The sequence below is a fragment of the Mangifera indica genome, chromosome 4, assembly GCF_011075055.1.
Source record: "Mangifera indica cultivar Alphonso chromosome 4, CATAS_Mindica_2.1, whole genome shotgun sequence".
Lineage (NCBI taxonomy): Eukaryota > Viridiplantae > Streptophyta > Magnoliopsida > Sapindales > Anacardiaceae > Mangifera > Mangifera indica.
The window spans coordinates 20,332,869-20,350,079 of NC_058140.1; the positions used below are offsets into that span (position 1 = coordinate 20,332,869).

Sequence of the window (17,211 nt, forward strand, 5' to 3'; positions counted from 1 at the left end):
GCTGTTTCATAAAATATTAAAAATGGGTTGGATCATTGCCCAATCGTCCTTCCATTTATTAAGGCTATAAAATAATAATTCTAATAAATATGAGATACTATACATTTTGAAGAAATTATGGATATTGATAAACAAGAGGAAATAAGATTTTTCTAATATGGGGTCAGCTAAACTCAATTTAAGACCTATGACTTATTTTCATGACATTGAGCTAGAACAATTGTACGATTACGCACATAACAATGACCCGTTTTATGATTATTGATTGGAATTACTTCTGGTTTGATAATCGAATATTGAATTGGTGTTACAAAAATAGTTGTCTTAGTGATAACTATTATTTTTCCCTTTATTTTTTGTCGAAAGGATAAGATCACCTTATTTAATAAAGTTATTTAAATCCTGTTTCCGTGAGCATTCCGTTTGGGAAAGGCCGGAATTATGGGCCACTCCGTTTTGAAGGGCCCAAGATTCTTATCACTCCGAGCTACATATGTCCTTTATCCATCCACAAATTAGAAATGAGAAGTTTTGGAAGCAATTTTTTTGGACACCTGACCTCAACAGAATACCGAAGGCACTCGGAGAATCAAGCTACGAGAAATTATTACTTACAAACATCTAAAACAGAGAAATACCGAGAGATGAAAAAAACAGATTGACATCAAATTTTTTTTGCGAAAATTACAAAATACAAGTAAATCCAGAACTCACGATCTCTTGCCGCATTTTTTGTTATCCGGTATCGTTTCGCAGCTATCAACCGTCCCAGAATTTCTCTTCTTCTTCCTCCTCAACCTCTCACACACAAAGGCCTTCTCCAGCTGCTCAACCCTATGTGATAACGAGCTCAACAACTTCGTCTGCATTTCATTCCTCTCGAATAACTTCGCCATCATATCCATCATCTTCTCATTGTCCTCTATCATCTTCTCCAACAGCTCTCTGTTCTTCGAATTCTCCTCTCCTGCTCTATATTCTTTGCCACTCACTTCCTTAACTTCTGCTTGATGTGTTTCAACGGCGTCAATTTCGTCCTTTGACGATGAATTAACATCTTCCTCACACGATTCAATCGAATTCTGAGGATTAGCAGAGGAATCAGACACTGACTCGGTCTGATTCGTTCCTACACTTTCTTCTAAACATTCAGTCATCCAAGCCTTCAATTCACAGTTTTCAACAATCTCTTCGCCTACGTCATCTCTTTGATTGTCGACAACTTCTTTAATTTCTTTATCACCCACTTGTTCAGGTTCAGCATTGTCTTTCGCTGAACCATCACGATTTTCACCATCTTCTGCACATTCCATGACCGTCTCATTAATAGCTTCGATAATCTTTTCAGCCTGATCAAATTCCACGTCGGCATTACCAGAAACAATAGCGTCAATGGTTTCTTGCAACGATATCGCTTTCTTAATAACCGCTTTTCTAAAATCCCTAACTCCCGAATCAACGCCCCTCACCGAATCCAACTTAAAGAGCAAACTCATCAACATCTCATTAATTCTCAATCGCTCCTTTCCGTCTCTTTTAATCAAATCGACGGTCTCTTTGTCTGATATCAGCTTCTCGATCTCCTCGACTTGCCTTCTAATCTCCACGATCTTCTTCACGCTTTTTCTGACGAGGAAACCTCTGAACGCCTTCTCGATCCTCACGGCCATAACGGATCTATCCACAGGCTGCTCCGAACCGACGTAGTGGACCGGTATTTCTCTGACAGTCGGTACCTGGTGAGGGCGAGAAGGCATATTCCAGTAGCTTTTGTAAAACGGAGAATCCATTGTCTCGTTTTAGAAAATAAAATTTTTTTGAAGTGCTTACGTGCTTTTGTTTTAGCTGTGTTGAAAGAGAGTTTCGTGCTTGTGATTTATAAGGCATTATTTGTTACGCTTGAAAGTTCGAGAAGATTCAGGGACGTAGGAGATTTTTCGATAAACGGTCTGCGTCTGACCGTTTAATGTTCTAGAGCAATGGAGATTCTTCTTTAATTTGTGCGCGGGAGTAGGACCGAGCGGTTTATTGGATTTGGATCATCTCCTCTGCTCCGCACCCCCACATGTTAAGTTGCTCCCTCAATTTATTATGAGCGATTCGGCATCATCTGACGTACATTTCCTATATATATATATATATATAAAGCCTCAATTTTAAAATTCATAATACTATTGTTTAATTTACTTTTACGGTGGATATGGATTAAAATACTTATTTATTTTATTTTTTATGTATATAATTATTTTTTTATTATACAAATATAATCATTTGTTAAATTGAAAAGATTATAAAATTTAAGATTAATTAGATGGATTGACTAGCCAACAATTAACTTCCAATAATATCACTAATCAAAACAGGTATTTATGATTTAAGATATTGATTAAAATACTTATTTATTTTATCTTATATATATAATTATTTTTTTATTATATAAATATAATCATTTTTTAAATTAAAAAAATTATAAGATTTGGGATTAATCGAGAGATTGGCTGATCGGTCATGACTAGTCGATCAATCAATTTTTTAAAAATAAATTGATAAGATAGATATTTGACCGACTAACCAACCTTCCCATCATTAAAATCATTAGAAAATTTCATTTTTTCATCTCATATTTTAATTTTAGTAAAATGAATAAATAAGTTTTATATTCTAAGTTTATACTTAATTTAATAAGTTTTAATTAAGTGAGTACAAAACATAAAAATATTTTATATTTTACACTGTATATATAAAATAAACAAAAAACTCTCTCTCTCTCTCTCTATATATATATATATATATATATATATATATATAATTTATTTTAGGTCAATATCCTTTATAATTTCCTGAAGAGACTCAATGATATTCACCTCACTTTTAAATTTATTGTTTGTTTCTGACCAATTTAAGCATTATTAGAAATAACATTATAATTTTAAACACATTCTAGTTAAATTTTAAACATTAACATTTAAATAAACCCTAATCCTAAATTCTTATAATTATTAATTATTTATTTTATTTTCATTATTTGCTTCTTTGATGAAGGTGTACTACTAACCATGCCATCAAATTGCCTGAGTTTAAATTCAAATTTAAATTAAATAAATCAAATTTAAACCGATTTAAATATTTAAATTCAAATTGATTTATATTAAATCCAAAATTAAATGGTTTTTCAACTAAATTTAACATTTAATTCATCAATCTACAAGTACCTCTTTTAAATTCTAATTGATTTCAAACTAAGCCTTCTCAGATTCAATCCGGATACAATCTAACTCCAAACATTATTAGATCATTAGCTTTTAAATAAATGGAATATGGTAAATATATTCTTCTTCTTCTTCTTCTTTTTTTTTTCTAGAACACAAATAAATATTATGCAAACAGAGCATGCTATGCAATCCAATACTGAACTGTATAACACATTACATACATTTCAAGTAAAATAGCAACCAGAAGGGTTTGCCACAACGAGATTGCCCAAGAGAATACCACTCAGAGAACATTCATTCTGTGTGGTAATTTAATGCCAGCCCTTTTCAGAAGTTCGGAAGAAGCTTCTTTTGCAGCTGAAATAATTTCTCCCTGTTCCATTAAAATTAACATCCATTAGTAAGCCTAGAACATAAGGTATTTTGGCAACATATATATAAATATAGTTCGACTTGCATATACTACTAAAATGTGCAAGTAATAATACTTCATCTACAAATGGTTGGTGATAACCTTGACTAGTTAACTTGTTTGTACATGTTAATACCTACTATTTGTACATTTTGTATTTCTAGTGTATAAGCATGATTATAACTTAGAAACATGTGAATTGGAAAACAGAAAGAGAAGCAACTGAAACGCACTGCACAATACCTCATTGACATTCAAGATTTTCTTTTCCTTCATAATCCACTGCCCATTGCACATTACAGAGACTACATTCTCTGATCGCATGCAATACACGATACTTGTAATCCTGCAATTAGTGAAACAAAAAAAGAACCCAGCTAATGTGATTAATTAACTAGCTAGGTTGTACAGAATGAATTGATAAAAAAAAGTCAGTACAGAATGGTTTGTTATATGGTCAATGATTAATCCTCACAAATTTGGAATACTACTGATAGTTCATAACACAGTATTACATCAGAAGTCCATAAAGTCATTATCAGATGAGGCTGATCGCAGAAGTCACCTTGAGAATTAGTTTAAAGAGACATAAGAAATCTTCTTCAGAATATTGAAAAATACACTAATGGATCAGTGAAAATTCATGTCATGAAATAAAATAACAGCATAGTTACATACCAGTCGTGAATAGGAACCATAGGCCATGAAAAAGGATCAACCACAACCATATCAGCCTGCCAAATCATTAAGACACATATCAGTAAGCCTCTTTTATTGGCAAAGGTATGCAGAAGGACTACTACTGATCAGTATCCAACAAAGAATATAACCTTAAATATTGTTTATCAATAAGAATGTGTTCTAGCAGCTATTTGATTACTTATCAATTTTTTATTTATCACAGAAAGAAATTATTTTCCAAAAAATGCTGCCTCTACCCTACTCAGTTTTCATCCCTTTTTTATTTCTGAATTTTTTCATATCTATAAAGTACACAAAAATTGTCAAATAAACTTGTTATTTTGCAACTACTCACAAGTTTCTTTCCTTTTGGTTTGGTAATTGATGTTGTACACATTGTAAAAATGAAATAAAATCCTACTCTTTCCTGCATCATATAGTCCAGCATAGCTGGCTATCTGCCATGGTATAACAGAAACAAATCCGGCAATTACTTCTACAAGTTAAATATTTTCATGAAATTGTCTCCAAAAATAGATTCTCAACAGGAGACACGACGTAAAAAATTCATAAGGCCAAACTCTGAAGTTGTATTTCCATAAAGAATCACACTGCTTATCCAATTCAGCTACTTAGACACAAAGTAAGAGAAACCAATCTAGTGCAGTACTACTCTAACCTTTTTCCCAATCTCAAGTGACCCTATTTCATTGTCCCATAGAACTGATTTTGCACCATTTATTGTAGCCATTCTGAGTACTGTTTCAGCAGGCAGAGCCGTTGGATCAGTTGTTCCATTTGCAAAAACTTCTCGTCCTTTGTTAATCAAAGAAGCTAGATACATCTCATCAACTGCAAAAAGGTAAATGCATACAAAACTTTTCAAGCAATTACCAGCCTAAAGCATACTTACACATAAGAAATTTTTTGAATCAACGTCTTATTTTTATCACATAACCAAGCAGCACTTAAACCATTTTGACTGAGTTATTGGTTGCTCAATATGACCCAAAGAAAATGTCACCATCTGAGTTTTTCTGTTATAAATTTTTGCATGTTATATTTTTTACCTTTTGAAGGTGTAAACTTCAAAGCGTGTACAGGATAAGTGTGCAAAGCAAGCCAAACGCCCTAACAGTATGGTATTACCAAAAATACTGAAGAAGAATTAGAATAACAAAGCAAGAAGTAAAACAGACCTATGCTCATCCTATTGTTTGATGGTGCCCCATCAGTTCCCAAGGAAACACATATGTCAGCATTAAGCATCTCCTTTATGGGTGCAAACCCTAGCATACGCATTGCAGCAGCAGGGCAGTGAGATACTTTGACACCAGCCCTTGAGAGGAAACCAATCTGAAGATAGCATTATGACAGCTATCACATATTATTGTCATGGTTCATCATAAGCAGAAAGCAAATAACACATCACACACAAAAATTCTATTCAAAGGTGGAGTCATTAATTATATATATACATTTGCTTCCTTAAGGAACCATTGAACCCAAAGCCCCTTCACATTTAAGTGTGAACACGGTTAAGGTACTCTTCAATCAGTACAGAACAAACAGAAATAAATTCTTAGCAGAAAAGTTGATAAAATGATTTTATTTTTGATCTTAGTATTAAAGCAGCTGCATTGATGAAACAATTGCACATAACTGAAAATATTTTCAAAATGCACAACACTAACTACGAGAAAAAAATTTACCTCTGTGTTGTTTACCCAAACAGTATGGGCTGAGAGCAAGTTGTCTTGCAGGAATCCTATCTTGTCCAAATATGTAACTGTTCCATGATCAACATCTCGAGTATTCATCACGAGTTGATTCTCATAGGGTATCTCTGCAACATGCTTAAAATTGGAAAAGTCAGCCAATCTATTTTGGAAACAGCATCTTTTGGACTGAGTTCACCCCACAGTTATACATAGAATTTCATGCTTACGCTGAATAAAATTGAAAGTGAAGAAGGAAATAAGGATATGAATCCTATACATTTTCACAAAAAGAAGAAAGAAAGGCTCTGACAGTAATTCAACATTATTTCTTCTCTTCAAGCTCATTTCTAACATCTTTTATCCAGTACCAAATGAAGTTCACATTCCATTAGATGCCACATTTCCATATCTTATAATTTCAAATAGAAATGACAAATTACTGAAATGAGGAAATGGACAAATTAAAATGATGAACATTCCACAGCACACTCTATGAGGTTCCATAGCCTTGTATGGAAAGCAAGTTTTAATGATATTCTATTCTGAAAAGCATATTTCAGCATGCATCAGAAACACATAGTTTAAATACTCAGAAGCATGTACAATCTCCATCTGTAACTGACAGAACAACTGGAAGAGCTCAGTACCATGTGGATTCCAGTTTTCAATTCTCTGGCTGTATCTCTTGTTTTAAGTAATAAAGTGTCAGTTGAATTCATAATTTGCCTAATCCCAAGCCATACTCTAATGCGCTCCTCAGCTGTACCATGGTGCTTCTCATAAAGCTCCTTCTGAGACTGCATCCTTGAAGTGAGAAAATTAGCTTCACTCAGATAAAAATTGGTCAACACTTAAAACTAGTTATTCAATCAAATAATATAAATTAATCAAATGACAATGTAATATATCTCTGTGCAAACAATTAAGTAGCCATAGAATTCATAAACAGAAAGCTTCTCAGGGCTGGCCATAATTACATTAAAGCACATGCAAAACAAGCCAGCAAACAGTACAATCCATTTTCTAATTGAAATAATCTTCTTGAGATTCCAAAGCATGGAAATTTTTTATGAAATCCAGTATGCAAGATTTGTGAGTGCAACTTTATTTAAGTTAACAAAAGAATCGTAAGTCACAAAATGGATTACCTCCATAAATCAAGAAGTTTATATAAATGTGAGTGATTAGACATAAAGCACATAACATTTGTAAACATGTGTACAATTATTGAATCACTCTAAAACTTTGAAGCATTCTAAACAAAAACGCTAAATCATGAACAACCTGAATACAATCATCAGTAGTTCGAATTGCCCAAGAAGCAGGTAGACCCTCACCAGAGTCCATTGTTGACTGGACTAAACATGCGCGTATCCCCAGTAACTCAACTGCTTTAGCCATTCCAGTTACATGCTGCCCTCCTGCTTCAGCAAAACACGTTACCTAATTCCAAAAATTCCCAATCACCATCACTTACATTATAACAAGCTGCAAAGAAACTCTCATATAGAAAAATAAAAGAACACAAAACGGTGCGATGTCTTTTTTCACTTACACCAGAGTGAATGAGCTCAATTCCACAAAGTAAAGTGGAGATGTAAGAATCTTCTTTGGTCATGTTAGATTCGTATGGCCAGATTCGATTGTGTAACCATGTCATCAAATCCACATCATCAGCTATCCCTCTCGCTAGTTGTTGAGATGTGTGAACGTGTGTATTGATCAGTCCTATCATAAACAACCATAATTTGAATATTAACACTAGTGTCCATATAATATAGCTTATTTAATCAGGATTATTTGATTAAATAATCAATTATGACAAGTTTAAGATTGCTTATACGAAAGTCTAACCGTAGATAATAATCACATTTTTAGATTCTTTAATCCATAATCCAAAAGCTAGTAGGATTAGCTATGATTTTTTTTACCGCTAAAGTATTATACATAGTCAACATTTTAATACAAACATTCTTTTGAGATTATTTGTCAAATTGTCACCTATTATTGATTATTCATACTACAATAATCATAAGTTGTACCAGACACGATCAATTATTCTCATAATCATAATCAGATAATTATAAGTCGTGCAAAACTGACACGTAATAAGAGTAAATGCTTTCATTATCAAAACACTTCACTTGCTCTCAGAAACAAAATGGCTTCATAGTAATCACTTCGGAAAGAGATGAAGTCGTTACCAGGAAGTAGGATTCGGCCTTGAAGATCGACGATCTGGTCGGTCAACGAAGAGAACTGTTGAAGTATATCAGCAGATTGACCAATGGCCTTGATTTGATCTCGAGCAATGAAAACGCCGCCGTTTCGAAATACTCTGCTTTCGTTGTCCATAGTAACTATCACCGCGTTGTGGAGTATCGTCGTTGAGCTACCCATCTCCATGTCTTGCTCCATTACACACCGACTCCTTACAGTTTTCACTCAATAAATGTTACTAACTAAGCCCCTTTCAGAGACGCGCCGTTTTGCTTGTCCAATTTTTTCTTTCCAAAAAAGGTATTTTATTTTTATTTATTTTTCATCCGTACGACTAAAATTAAAATTCAGGTTTTAAACAGAAGGAAATCTTCTTTTTAAAATATAGTGATTAACATTTTTCCCACCAACATTTGGAAGTTAATATTTTTTGGGCCAAATCAATAGGTCCCACCCAATTTTTAGTTGAAATTCAAAAACATACTATGGCAATTGAAAAGCCTAAACTCTCACCCACGACCTAATTTCTATTAAAAAAAGAGGTAAAATGGTCATTTTATTATTTATATAAAAAATTATAAATTTTATTAATTTACCTTAGGTTTTAGAAATTAACATTTCACTTTTACCTAAAATTTTCGAACTTTTAAAATAACATTTTTATCTCAAACCTAGGGTTTTCATATTTTTTAAACTATAATCGCCCTCCAAAACTTTCAAAAATAGTAATCTCACCCCCACTCTTCAACTTCAACTTTCGGATCCCTTTCGATGTCATCTCTGGTCTTTTCCTTCTCCTGTCGTGACGAAGAGACGAAGATCTCACGAAGGGATCTCTTTCTTTTGGTTGCACGGTTTTTCGGTGAGCAGGAGAAGAAGAAGGCCAAAGATGATGTCGAAAGGGATTTGAAAACTAAAGTTGAAGAGTAGGGGCGAGATTGTTGTTTTTGAAAGTTTTGGAGGGTGGCTGCAGTTTAAAAAATATGAAAATCTTAGGTTTGAGATAAAAAATTATTTTTCAAAGTTCAAAAATTTTAGATAAGGGCATGTTAGTTTCTAAAACCTGGAGCAAAGTAATAAAATTTATAATTTTTTATATAAATAGCAAAATGATTGTTTTACCTCTTTTTTTTTAAGAAAAAGTTAATAGAAATTAGTCATAGGTGAGAGTTTTAATTTTTCAATTATCACAGATATATTTTTGAATTTCAGTTAAAACTTGGGTGGGAAATAGTCCTCTGCCCTATTTTTTATTATAAAACTCAACTGTAATGATTTTTCACACAATGCAAAAGGTAAATTATCATATTATTCTCAATTATTTTACACTTTTTTAAAATTAAGTTATCATTCAAAATTAACAAAATCAATTAAGTCTAACTCAAGTTTGTTTAGTATGATTTGAGTTCCAAAATTAATTTATTAATTAAAAATTATTTGGCTCAATTCGATTAAGTTTAATTTCAAATCAAACTTTTAAAACCAAATCAATGAGTCACAAATTTTGTTCGTAATATAATTTGAATTATGTTAAATAATTATTAAAATAATATTATTTATCAATAAAATCACAAACTAAAATCACGAATTTGATTTATAGATTTGAATTATAAACTTAAATTAAACTATTTTTATTTGAATTAAATTTAAATTATCTTTAATTTTAAGATATTAAACTTAATTTAAATTAATCTTAAACTCAAAATTTTTCGGACTTTGTCTTGATTTGCATCCAAGCTGACTTTAAAATATTAAGAATAAGAGATTCAATTGTGTACGCAACGCCGTCCGATCGTTTCACCTACTCCTTGCGTTGGTTCATTTGTCTCATGCTCATCCAAATCATCTCCACTCCTTAATTGGCCCGACAAGGTCTACTTCTGTTGCGACCAACTGTTGAGGCTGCACAGCGCTCATCGAACGCAGACTCTTCCTCTTTATTTTATTACTTATAGAAAACAGAAAATTTTTGGCAATTTTCGATCGATAAAGATATTTTGGGTTACTTTATTTTATACGTTGTTTCTAGGAAAGTGACACCAATCATCCCATGCTATTCATCCACTGAATTTAATCCATGTTTTTAAAAAGTTGTAGCAGCTTTTGCTTTTGCAATTGCAATTAATTGATTTATGTGCGAATTTCAAAAGTTTCAAAGATTGTGAAAACGACGTCGATGCACTGAGGTTGCCACCCACCATCTTTTGTTAGTCAAAATTGGTGCACAATAGATCATATCTCAGTCTAACAACCCAATCAATGCGGCACATTTGCAGAAAGTACCAGGAAGGTCCACCAACGTGTGTCTTATGCTTCAAAGTGAAAAAAATTGTATTGGAATATAAAACTTTTTACGTTCTGCAAAAAAATATTTAATAAAAGATATAAAAATTATGAATCGAAGTGTCAAGAAGAGTCCATTGATCCTATTTTTTTCTTTGGAAATTACTTTTAAATAATGTTATATATATTTAATTTTAAATATTAAATTTAGTATTATTTTATTTTCTATTTAAAATAATTTAATCATATAATAATATATTATTTTGATATCTAATTAAATATTTAAAATTAAATATACATAATTTTATTAAATATATATACATGTAAAATACTAATAAAATTTTTGATATTTTACCTCGGTTTTCCATAGGTTTCAATATTATTTTATATTAATTGTCTTATCAATTATTATTATTTTAACCTAGACTTAACCTATTATTTTTTATTTCCAACTTTGTTCTGAGAGTTGATGAAATTACTTTAATTATGTTGCCTTGATTTTCTCATAATTTATTATTATTCTCCGTTAATTTTCTTACCATTTGTTATTATTTTAACCTTGACTTGATCTCTTATATTTCATTTTCAACTTTGCCTCGGAGAGTAACATTTTGATATAATTACTTTGGTTATGTTACCTTCATTTTCCTATATTTTATTATTATTAGACATTAATTTTCTTACCATTTATTATTATTCTAACGATGACTCGAAATTTTTATAATTTATTTCTAACTTTATCCCAAAAAGTAACATTTTGATATAATTACCTTGATTATATTACATTGATTTTCTTAGATTTCATTGTTATTTTATGTTAATTATATTACCGATTATTATTTCTTTAACTTGACTTGACTCTTTATCTTTCATTTCCAACTTTGCTATAGAGAGTAACATTTGACTCTTTATATTTCATTTTCAACTTTATCCAAAAGAGTAACATTTTGATATAATTAATATTGATGATATTTCTCGTTATCAATTAATATATTACGGTATGAGATAAGCCAAAGAAAATATGATACAATAAATTTTTAACGTGGTTCAACAAAATAATTTGAAAACCTACACCCACAACTTTATGGTAGATTATTGATCGAGTAAATACAATGAAATATGTATTATAAAAAAGTCGATTTTGGACATTTATCCTAAAGAGAATAGTCGAATTTCTATGTGCCTTATATTCTATCTTCACGTGATTTTTTTTTATATAGTTTCTTTGTATCCTCAATCCTTTCTCTATATTGATTTTCCATATTTATAAGATGAAAAAGAGAAATTACATTCAAATAATTGAATATAAATATTTATAAGTCAAATATGATTCTTAAGATCTCATCCTATTTTAATTTAACCGTAGCAAAATAATTACATTAAACGGTATAATCCCCAATTTGATAAGAAACAATAAGTTTTCCCTCGTAGGCATACTAAGAATAAGAAAAAAAAACCTTGCTAATGTTGGGAATATATATTACCTTAAGGGGACGTTTGGTTTGGGTAATATTTTATTACCAAAATAAAAAGATTACCTTGAAGATAAATTACTTAGAAGATTACTGGATATAAATGATTACTATGTTTGATAAAATTTGATAGGTATAAATAATTATTATATTTGGTTAACGGTAATAAAAGATTACTAGTAAATTATTTTACTTAAATACCTTTCAATATAATTATTTTTAAATATTTTTTTGATATTATTTATCATATTAATTAAAAATAAATTTATTTTTATCTCAAAAAATTAATAAATAATAATATAATTATAATAAACTCAAAATTACCTCAGTAATCTTTAAATACCTAAGGTGAAGATGGTAATCAGATTACCACTTATATTACCTGTCACGTCAGTATTAGTAATAGAAGATTACTGTAATCTTTTATTGCTGACAAACCAAACAAGAAAATAAAAGATAGATTATCAAGGTAATCTTAAAAATCCCTAACCAAACGCCCCATAAGGAGTTATTCTTATTATCTTCAAGTAACAAATTTAGCCGAATTATTACAACATTATCTCATCCAAGACACATTTAATTGTTATTATTGTTGTTAGTTGCTGAAAATATAACTCATTCAATGTCAGCTTCGGATAATGAGGTGTTTTACTTTATAAGTTTATAGTACCAATTAGGAAGATGGGCATCCCTACTGGGGAAGAATCGTGATGCATATCTACCTGATAATGAAGTGGAAAATGATATATTACTAAATATGAATTAATTATTAGGCAATTAAGTTAAGTTTAGTCGTCCAACTAATTAAGAAATGTATAAAAAATTACAAGGTCAACTTAGGTGAGGTTCAGCATGCGTGCTAGTGACATTGTCATTTTCTAAAATCTCTCCAAAGGCGTGCCAATTGCGAGGTGCTTCGTTACATATTTTTCAACTAATTTTTTCAATTAATAAAATTATATTTATTTATTTTTATATTTAATTAGATATTTATATTATATATAATTAAAATTAAGTATACATAATAATGTATATTCGATTCCAATCCAAATAATAACCAACTTGCATGTAATTTCGGAACTTTGGATCTTATCTTATGAGCTTCGAATCAACCTGCGTGATGTGAGACTCTCAGCCAGAAAGCTTAGAAAAGCTATCCAAATCGCATGGCTGATGTAACTTTTGCATATCAAGTCTCTTTCATCACAACGCTTTCACACACATCCACACTCTTGAATCAGTCTCTCATTGATTAGCATCAACTAGTTGCATTATTGTTGTTTACGGGTGGATTCAATTTGATCCGATCCGAATTAAGTCAAATCTTAACAAAATAGAATTTTGTTCATAACAGTAGATAGATATTATATATCACCATCTTACAATGAAGATAAGGGCGGGCTTGGAGTTGGATATTATTAGCCTTTAGTATTATTGTACAAGATTATTTATTCTTCTCAACAGAGGACTTACAACTAAGAAAACATGAAAACTAGAAAAAAGATGATTAAATTTGATTTAGAACTGGTTTATGGCAATCATCCTGGAGGGGCTGAGGAGGCGATAAGAGTTATGGCTCAAGGGGAAGCCACAACCTTGATGGATCTCATCGTTTTCAGCATCCATTGCTAGTAGAACCTTGTAAAACGCTTCCACTTTGCATGGGAGAACGAGAGGGCCTTCGCTGTTGAATCCGTATTCTGATTCAGCTTCTTCCAGGAGCATCTTGAAAAGTGGGTGATTCACGTACTCTGTTTTGATCACAAATCGTTGTTTCTGAGGACCAACGTAAACAGAGAAGCAGCCTTCAGGAGCCACTCGGCGTTTTCTCTGACGCTTTTGGTTATTGTTTTTGTCGTAATCAAGCGAGCGTGCTGAGGCATCCGAGCGTGGCCATGATTTGCTCTTCATTGTTAAACCTGGAACTGAGCGTTTAAGTTTACCGCTTCTGCCAATCGATTTGCATCTCTCCCATGTCTTCACGATCAAATTGCCTCCTTTCTTTCCTTTTCCTTTACTCATCGCATCCATGGTAAAGAGATATATACACATATAAAGCAAAAAAGAGAACTCAACAAATCAAGAGATGAAAAAGAAAATGAAGGAGAAGGATCTTGTTAACCTCTGTCATAAACCATACAAAACATGAACTCAATATTCCTCGGCCTCATTGTTTTTCTCATGTATGCTAAATCAAACGAAAATAACTCTGAAATCATGCAAGAGGAAGATGAAAATAAAGAACCCAGAAGAAGTTCATAGAGAACATAAGCTGAGTTGAATGATTCAAAGTGAAATGGCAATTTAACAGGGAGATGCAAAAGATGAGAACATATACATATATAAAACGGAAAGGCTGCCTCACAGTTCACCGAATATGCGTACTCAACTGCCCTGGAATCGAAATTAATTAATTAATTAATTAATAGGATAATCCACTTGTCATTTCACAGTTCTGTGGATCGAGAAACTGATACAAGTGGACAAATAAAATTTATCTTTTAACAAATATTTTCATTAGTTTTTACCTGTGAGGACAAAATTGAGTTACGGAATTAGAAAACTTTTCTGTGGATTTTTCCAGTATTTTATGTTGCCTTTGGATAACCACAAAGGTTAGCAGGCCGAGGGAAGTTTGCCGCTAGAGCCGCCAGTAAGCTCCTGACCTGTTCATAGAGAAAGGTTGATTGATAATTTGTTTGTTGGTTTATCAAAAAATTAATACGATTAATAAAAAATAATACTCTATCTATTTAATATGATTAATACTTTTATTAGCTAATTAATATGATGAATACTTTTATTTATGCATTGGTGGTTAGCCTGTAACGTCTTGAATTAAAATCATATTATATATCTTTATAGTTGGATTAGGTATATTAAAATGATGTTATTTTTTATAATTAACATTCAATGATTTATGTGCATAATTTTGATAAATGGGAGGATTATTATTATTATTATTATTATATAAAGTGATGCGGTAAAATATAAACGAATAATAGAATAAATTTAGGGAATTAATGTAACAGCTTATGTTTCATTTAAGTAGTATTATTTTTTTAATTAAAAAAATTAAATTTTGTTTTTTTTTGTTTTTTTATATTGAAGGATTAAAATCTTATATTTCCTATTGAAGGGATGAACTCTTAAATTTTTCTATAAAATATTTCAAAACATTGAATATTTTTTATTATAGGTACCAAACAAATATGATTAAGATTATTTATTCTATTTTGTTTAAAAAGTAAAGTGATTAATTTGATAACTTTAATAAGAAATAATGAAAGTTTAATCTCTTTAATAAAAAAATTTTGAAAGATCAATTCCTTTTATTGAAAAAATAAAGTTTGTTCTTTTGAAAGCTTCCATAGAACAAATACAATAATTCAATACATTTGAGGGGTGTTTGGTTCAAGTATTAAAAAATTACATTAATAATCTATTTTTTATTATTAATATTATTTTGTTTGGTTTATCAAATAATAAAAAATTTTGATAATATTTTATTATTAATAGTGATACGAAAGGTAATATAAAAATAATCTTAGGTATTAAAAATCATTAAGATAATCTTGATTTTATTATAATTATATGTTTACTTATTAATTTTTATGGCAAAAATATTATTATTTTAAATTAATATAACAAATAATATGAAAAATATATTAGAATAATTATATCAAAGATATTTAAGTAAAATAATATTTTTTTATTTTTTTATTACCTATCACTAAATATAATAATTATTTATTTTTATCTAATTTAATCAAATATAATCATAATTTATATTAAATAATTTTCTAATTAAGATAATAAAATATTATACATATCAAACATAGTCTTGGTGTTGTTATTCCCACAAGAACAATACCAAATAAGCAACTAAAAAAAAAGATTATACTCCTCATTTTGCTTACGTTTTATTGATGAAATTTTTATCTTTAACATCACTTTTTTGTAATAATAATAAATTATTATTTAATTATATAATAATATATTATTATCGTAAATGGTATATAAATTAATAATTAATTTTTAATATTTATAATTTTACGCACAATGTAAATATTATGATGACAAATTGCGTAAGTGTATAATAGAGAAATCGAATGAATCATTCAAAGCCCATAGGATTAAGAATCCATGATGAATGATTATCCATATAATAAAGCATGTGTCTATATATGATGTATCTTCTACCATGGAAAGTGCTTTGAAGACAGTTAAATTGACTTTGGGAAAAATAAAAAAAAATATGCACTTGGGAAAGCGTGAAGTGAATAATATCGATTACTTGGTTGTGGTTCCACGAAATGGTGGATTGGTGGATTTGGTCAATCCACAAAACGTTGAATTTGGAAATAGTTGCATTGCTGCATAAATCTGAGCCGTCCATCATAACGTGGAACCCAAAAAAATTTCAATCATAATTTCCTATGCCCACTATCAAATGTCTTCCAATTAGTTTATTTCCAGCACTGCCATGCTGTCCAATCCTCCAGTTCGAGTCTAATCAACAATCCCCAGGTGCTCATTGCCTTCAGAGTTCCCACCTCTTATTCAAGATAATAAAAATTATCTGTCAAATATTTAAATAAAATACCTCTCAATAATATGATATTATATTATTTAAATGTTTGACTAAACCTTTAAAATTAGATGTTCAATTCAAAGACATAATGAATAAGATTTAAGATAAAATATCTTTTTTTAATTAAAATAATAAATATTATAAATAATATTTAAAAAAATACATATTAACAATAAAATGATAATAAAAAAATAATTTAATTAATACAATTTACAATTTAAGAACATAAAAATTCCTAATATATTATTAACCTAAAATATATTTTAAAAAATACATAAAACAAATATTTAAGTTACAGTATTTTAGTTTATACAAACGTAATGCTAATTATATTATTTAATCTTAAGATATTTAAATAAAATAATATTATATTATTTTTTATTATTATTAATCAAATACGATAATTATTTACATATATCAATTTTATTACATATTATAATAATAATAATAATATTATTATTATTATTATTATTATTATTATTATTTTGTAGTAATATTTTATATTTTTAAAAATAAAATGAATTATGAATTAAGATAAGTATAAGATTTAAAATTTAAATTTTATATTAAAAAGTAAAAATTTTTGGTGTGAGCTCTTATTACTTTAGGATTTCTA

At 29.8% G+C, this 17,211-nt stretch overlaps 3 protein-coding genes across 4 annotated transcripts; all 3 read right to left on the reverse strand.

The window, feature by feature from the left end:
- Positions 1–710: 710 nt before the first annotated feature.
- Positions 711–1,790, reverse strand: LOC123214376 (BAG family molecular chaperone regulator 6-like). The gene has a single exon (XM_044634116.1). It carries the CDS (start codon positions 1,788–1,790, stop codon positions 711–713), a length of 1,080 nt encoding a protein of 359 aa, XP_044490051.1.
- Positions 1,791–3,316: 1,526 nt separating this feature from the next.
- LOC123212947 (5-methylthioadenosine/S-adenosylhomocysteine deaminase-like) lies at positions 3,317–8,540 on the reverse strand. 2 transcript variants are annotated; one of them, XM_044632203.1, is made up of 10 exons: positions 8,231–8,540; positions 7,582–7,754; positions 7,364–7,469; positions 6,674–6,849; positions 6,018–6,161; positions 5,505–5,661; positions 4,985–5,157; positions 4,303–4,358; positions 3,868–3,970; positions 3,317–3,585 (listed from the first exon to the last, which is right to left on the reverse strand). In XM_044632203.1, the coding sequence occupies exons 1-10, from the start codon at positions 8,442–8,444 to the stop codon at positions 3,496–3,498; spliced, it is 1,392 nt and encodes a 463-aa protein (XP_044488138.1). In that variant the 5' UTR covers positions 8,445–8,540; the 3' UTR covers positions 3,317–3,495. The 2 variants fall into 2 exon arrangements, with proteins under 2 accessions (XP_044488138.1, XP_044488137.1); XM_044632202.1 differs by having other exon boundaries at positions 6,674–6,823; positions 7,311–7,469; positions 8,231–8,537.
- Positions 8,541–13,340: 4,800 nt separating this feature from the next.
- On the reverse strand, positions 13,341–14,370 carry LOC123213013 (auxin-responsive protein SAUR36-like). Its single transcript, XM_044632325.1, has one exon. It carries the CDS (start codon positions 14,051–14,053, stop codon positions 13,520–13,522), a length of 534 nt encoding a protein of 177 aa, XP_044488260.1. The 5' UTR covers positions 14,054–14,370; the 3' UTR covers positions 13,341–13,519.
- Between the last annotated feature and the right edge of the window lie 2,841 nt (positions 14,371–17,211).

Excerpts from the sequence above, each read along its gene's own strand:
- LOC123214376 (XM_044634116.1), bottom strand. The coding sequence starts at position 1,790 with ATGGATTCTCCGTTTTACAAAAGCTACTGGAATATGCCTTCTCGCCCT.
- LOC123212947 (XM_044632202.1), bottom strand. The coding sequence starts at position 8,444 with ATGGAGCAAGACATGGAGATGGGTAGCTCAACGACGATACTCCACAAC. Across the intron at positions 4,359-4,984 it reads CACTTGAGATTGGGAAAAAG|GCTGATATGGTTGTGGTTGA; the intron begins GTTAGAGTAGTA and ends ATGATTTGGCAG. Across the intron at positions 3,586-3,867 it reads AAATCTTGAATGTCAATGAG|GGAGAAATTATTTCAGCTGC; the intron begins GTATTGTGCAGT and ends TTAATGGAACAG.
- LOC123213013 (XM_044632325.1), bottom strand. The coding sequence starts at position 14,053 with ATGTGTATATATCTCTTTACCATGGATGCGATGAGTAAAGGAAAAGGA.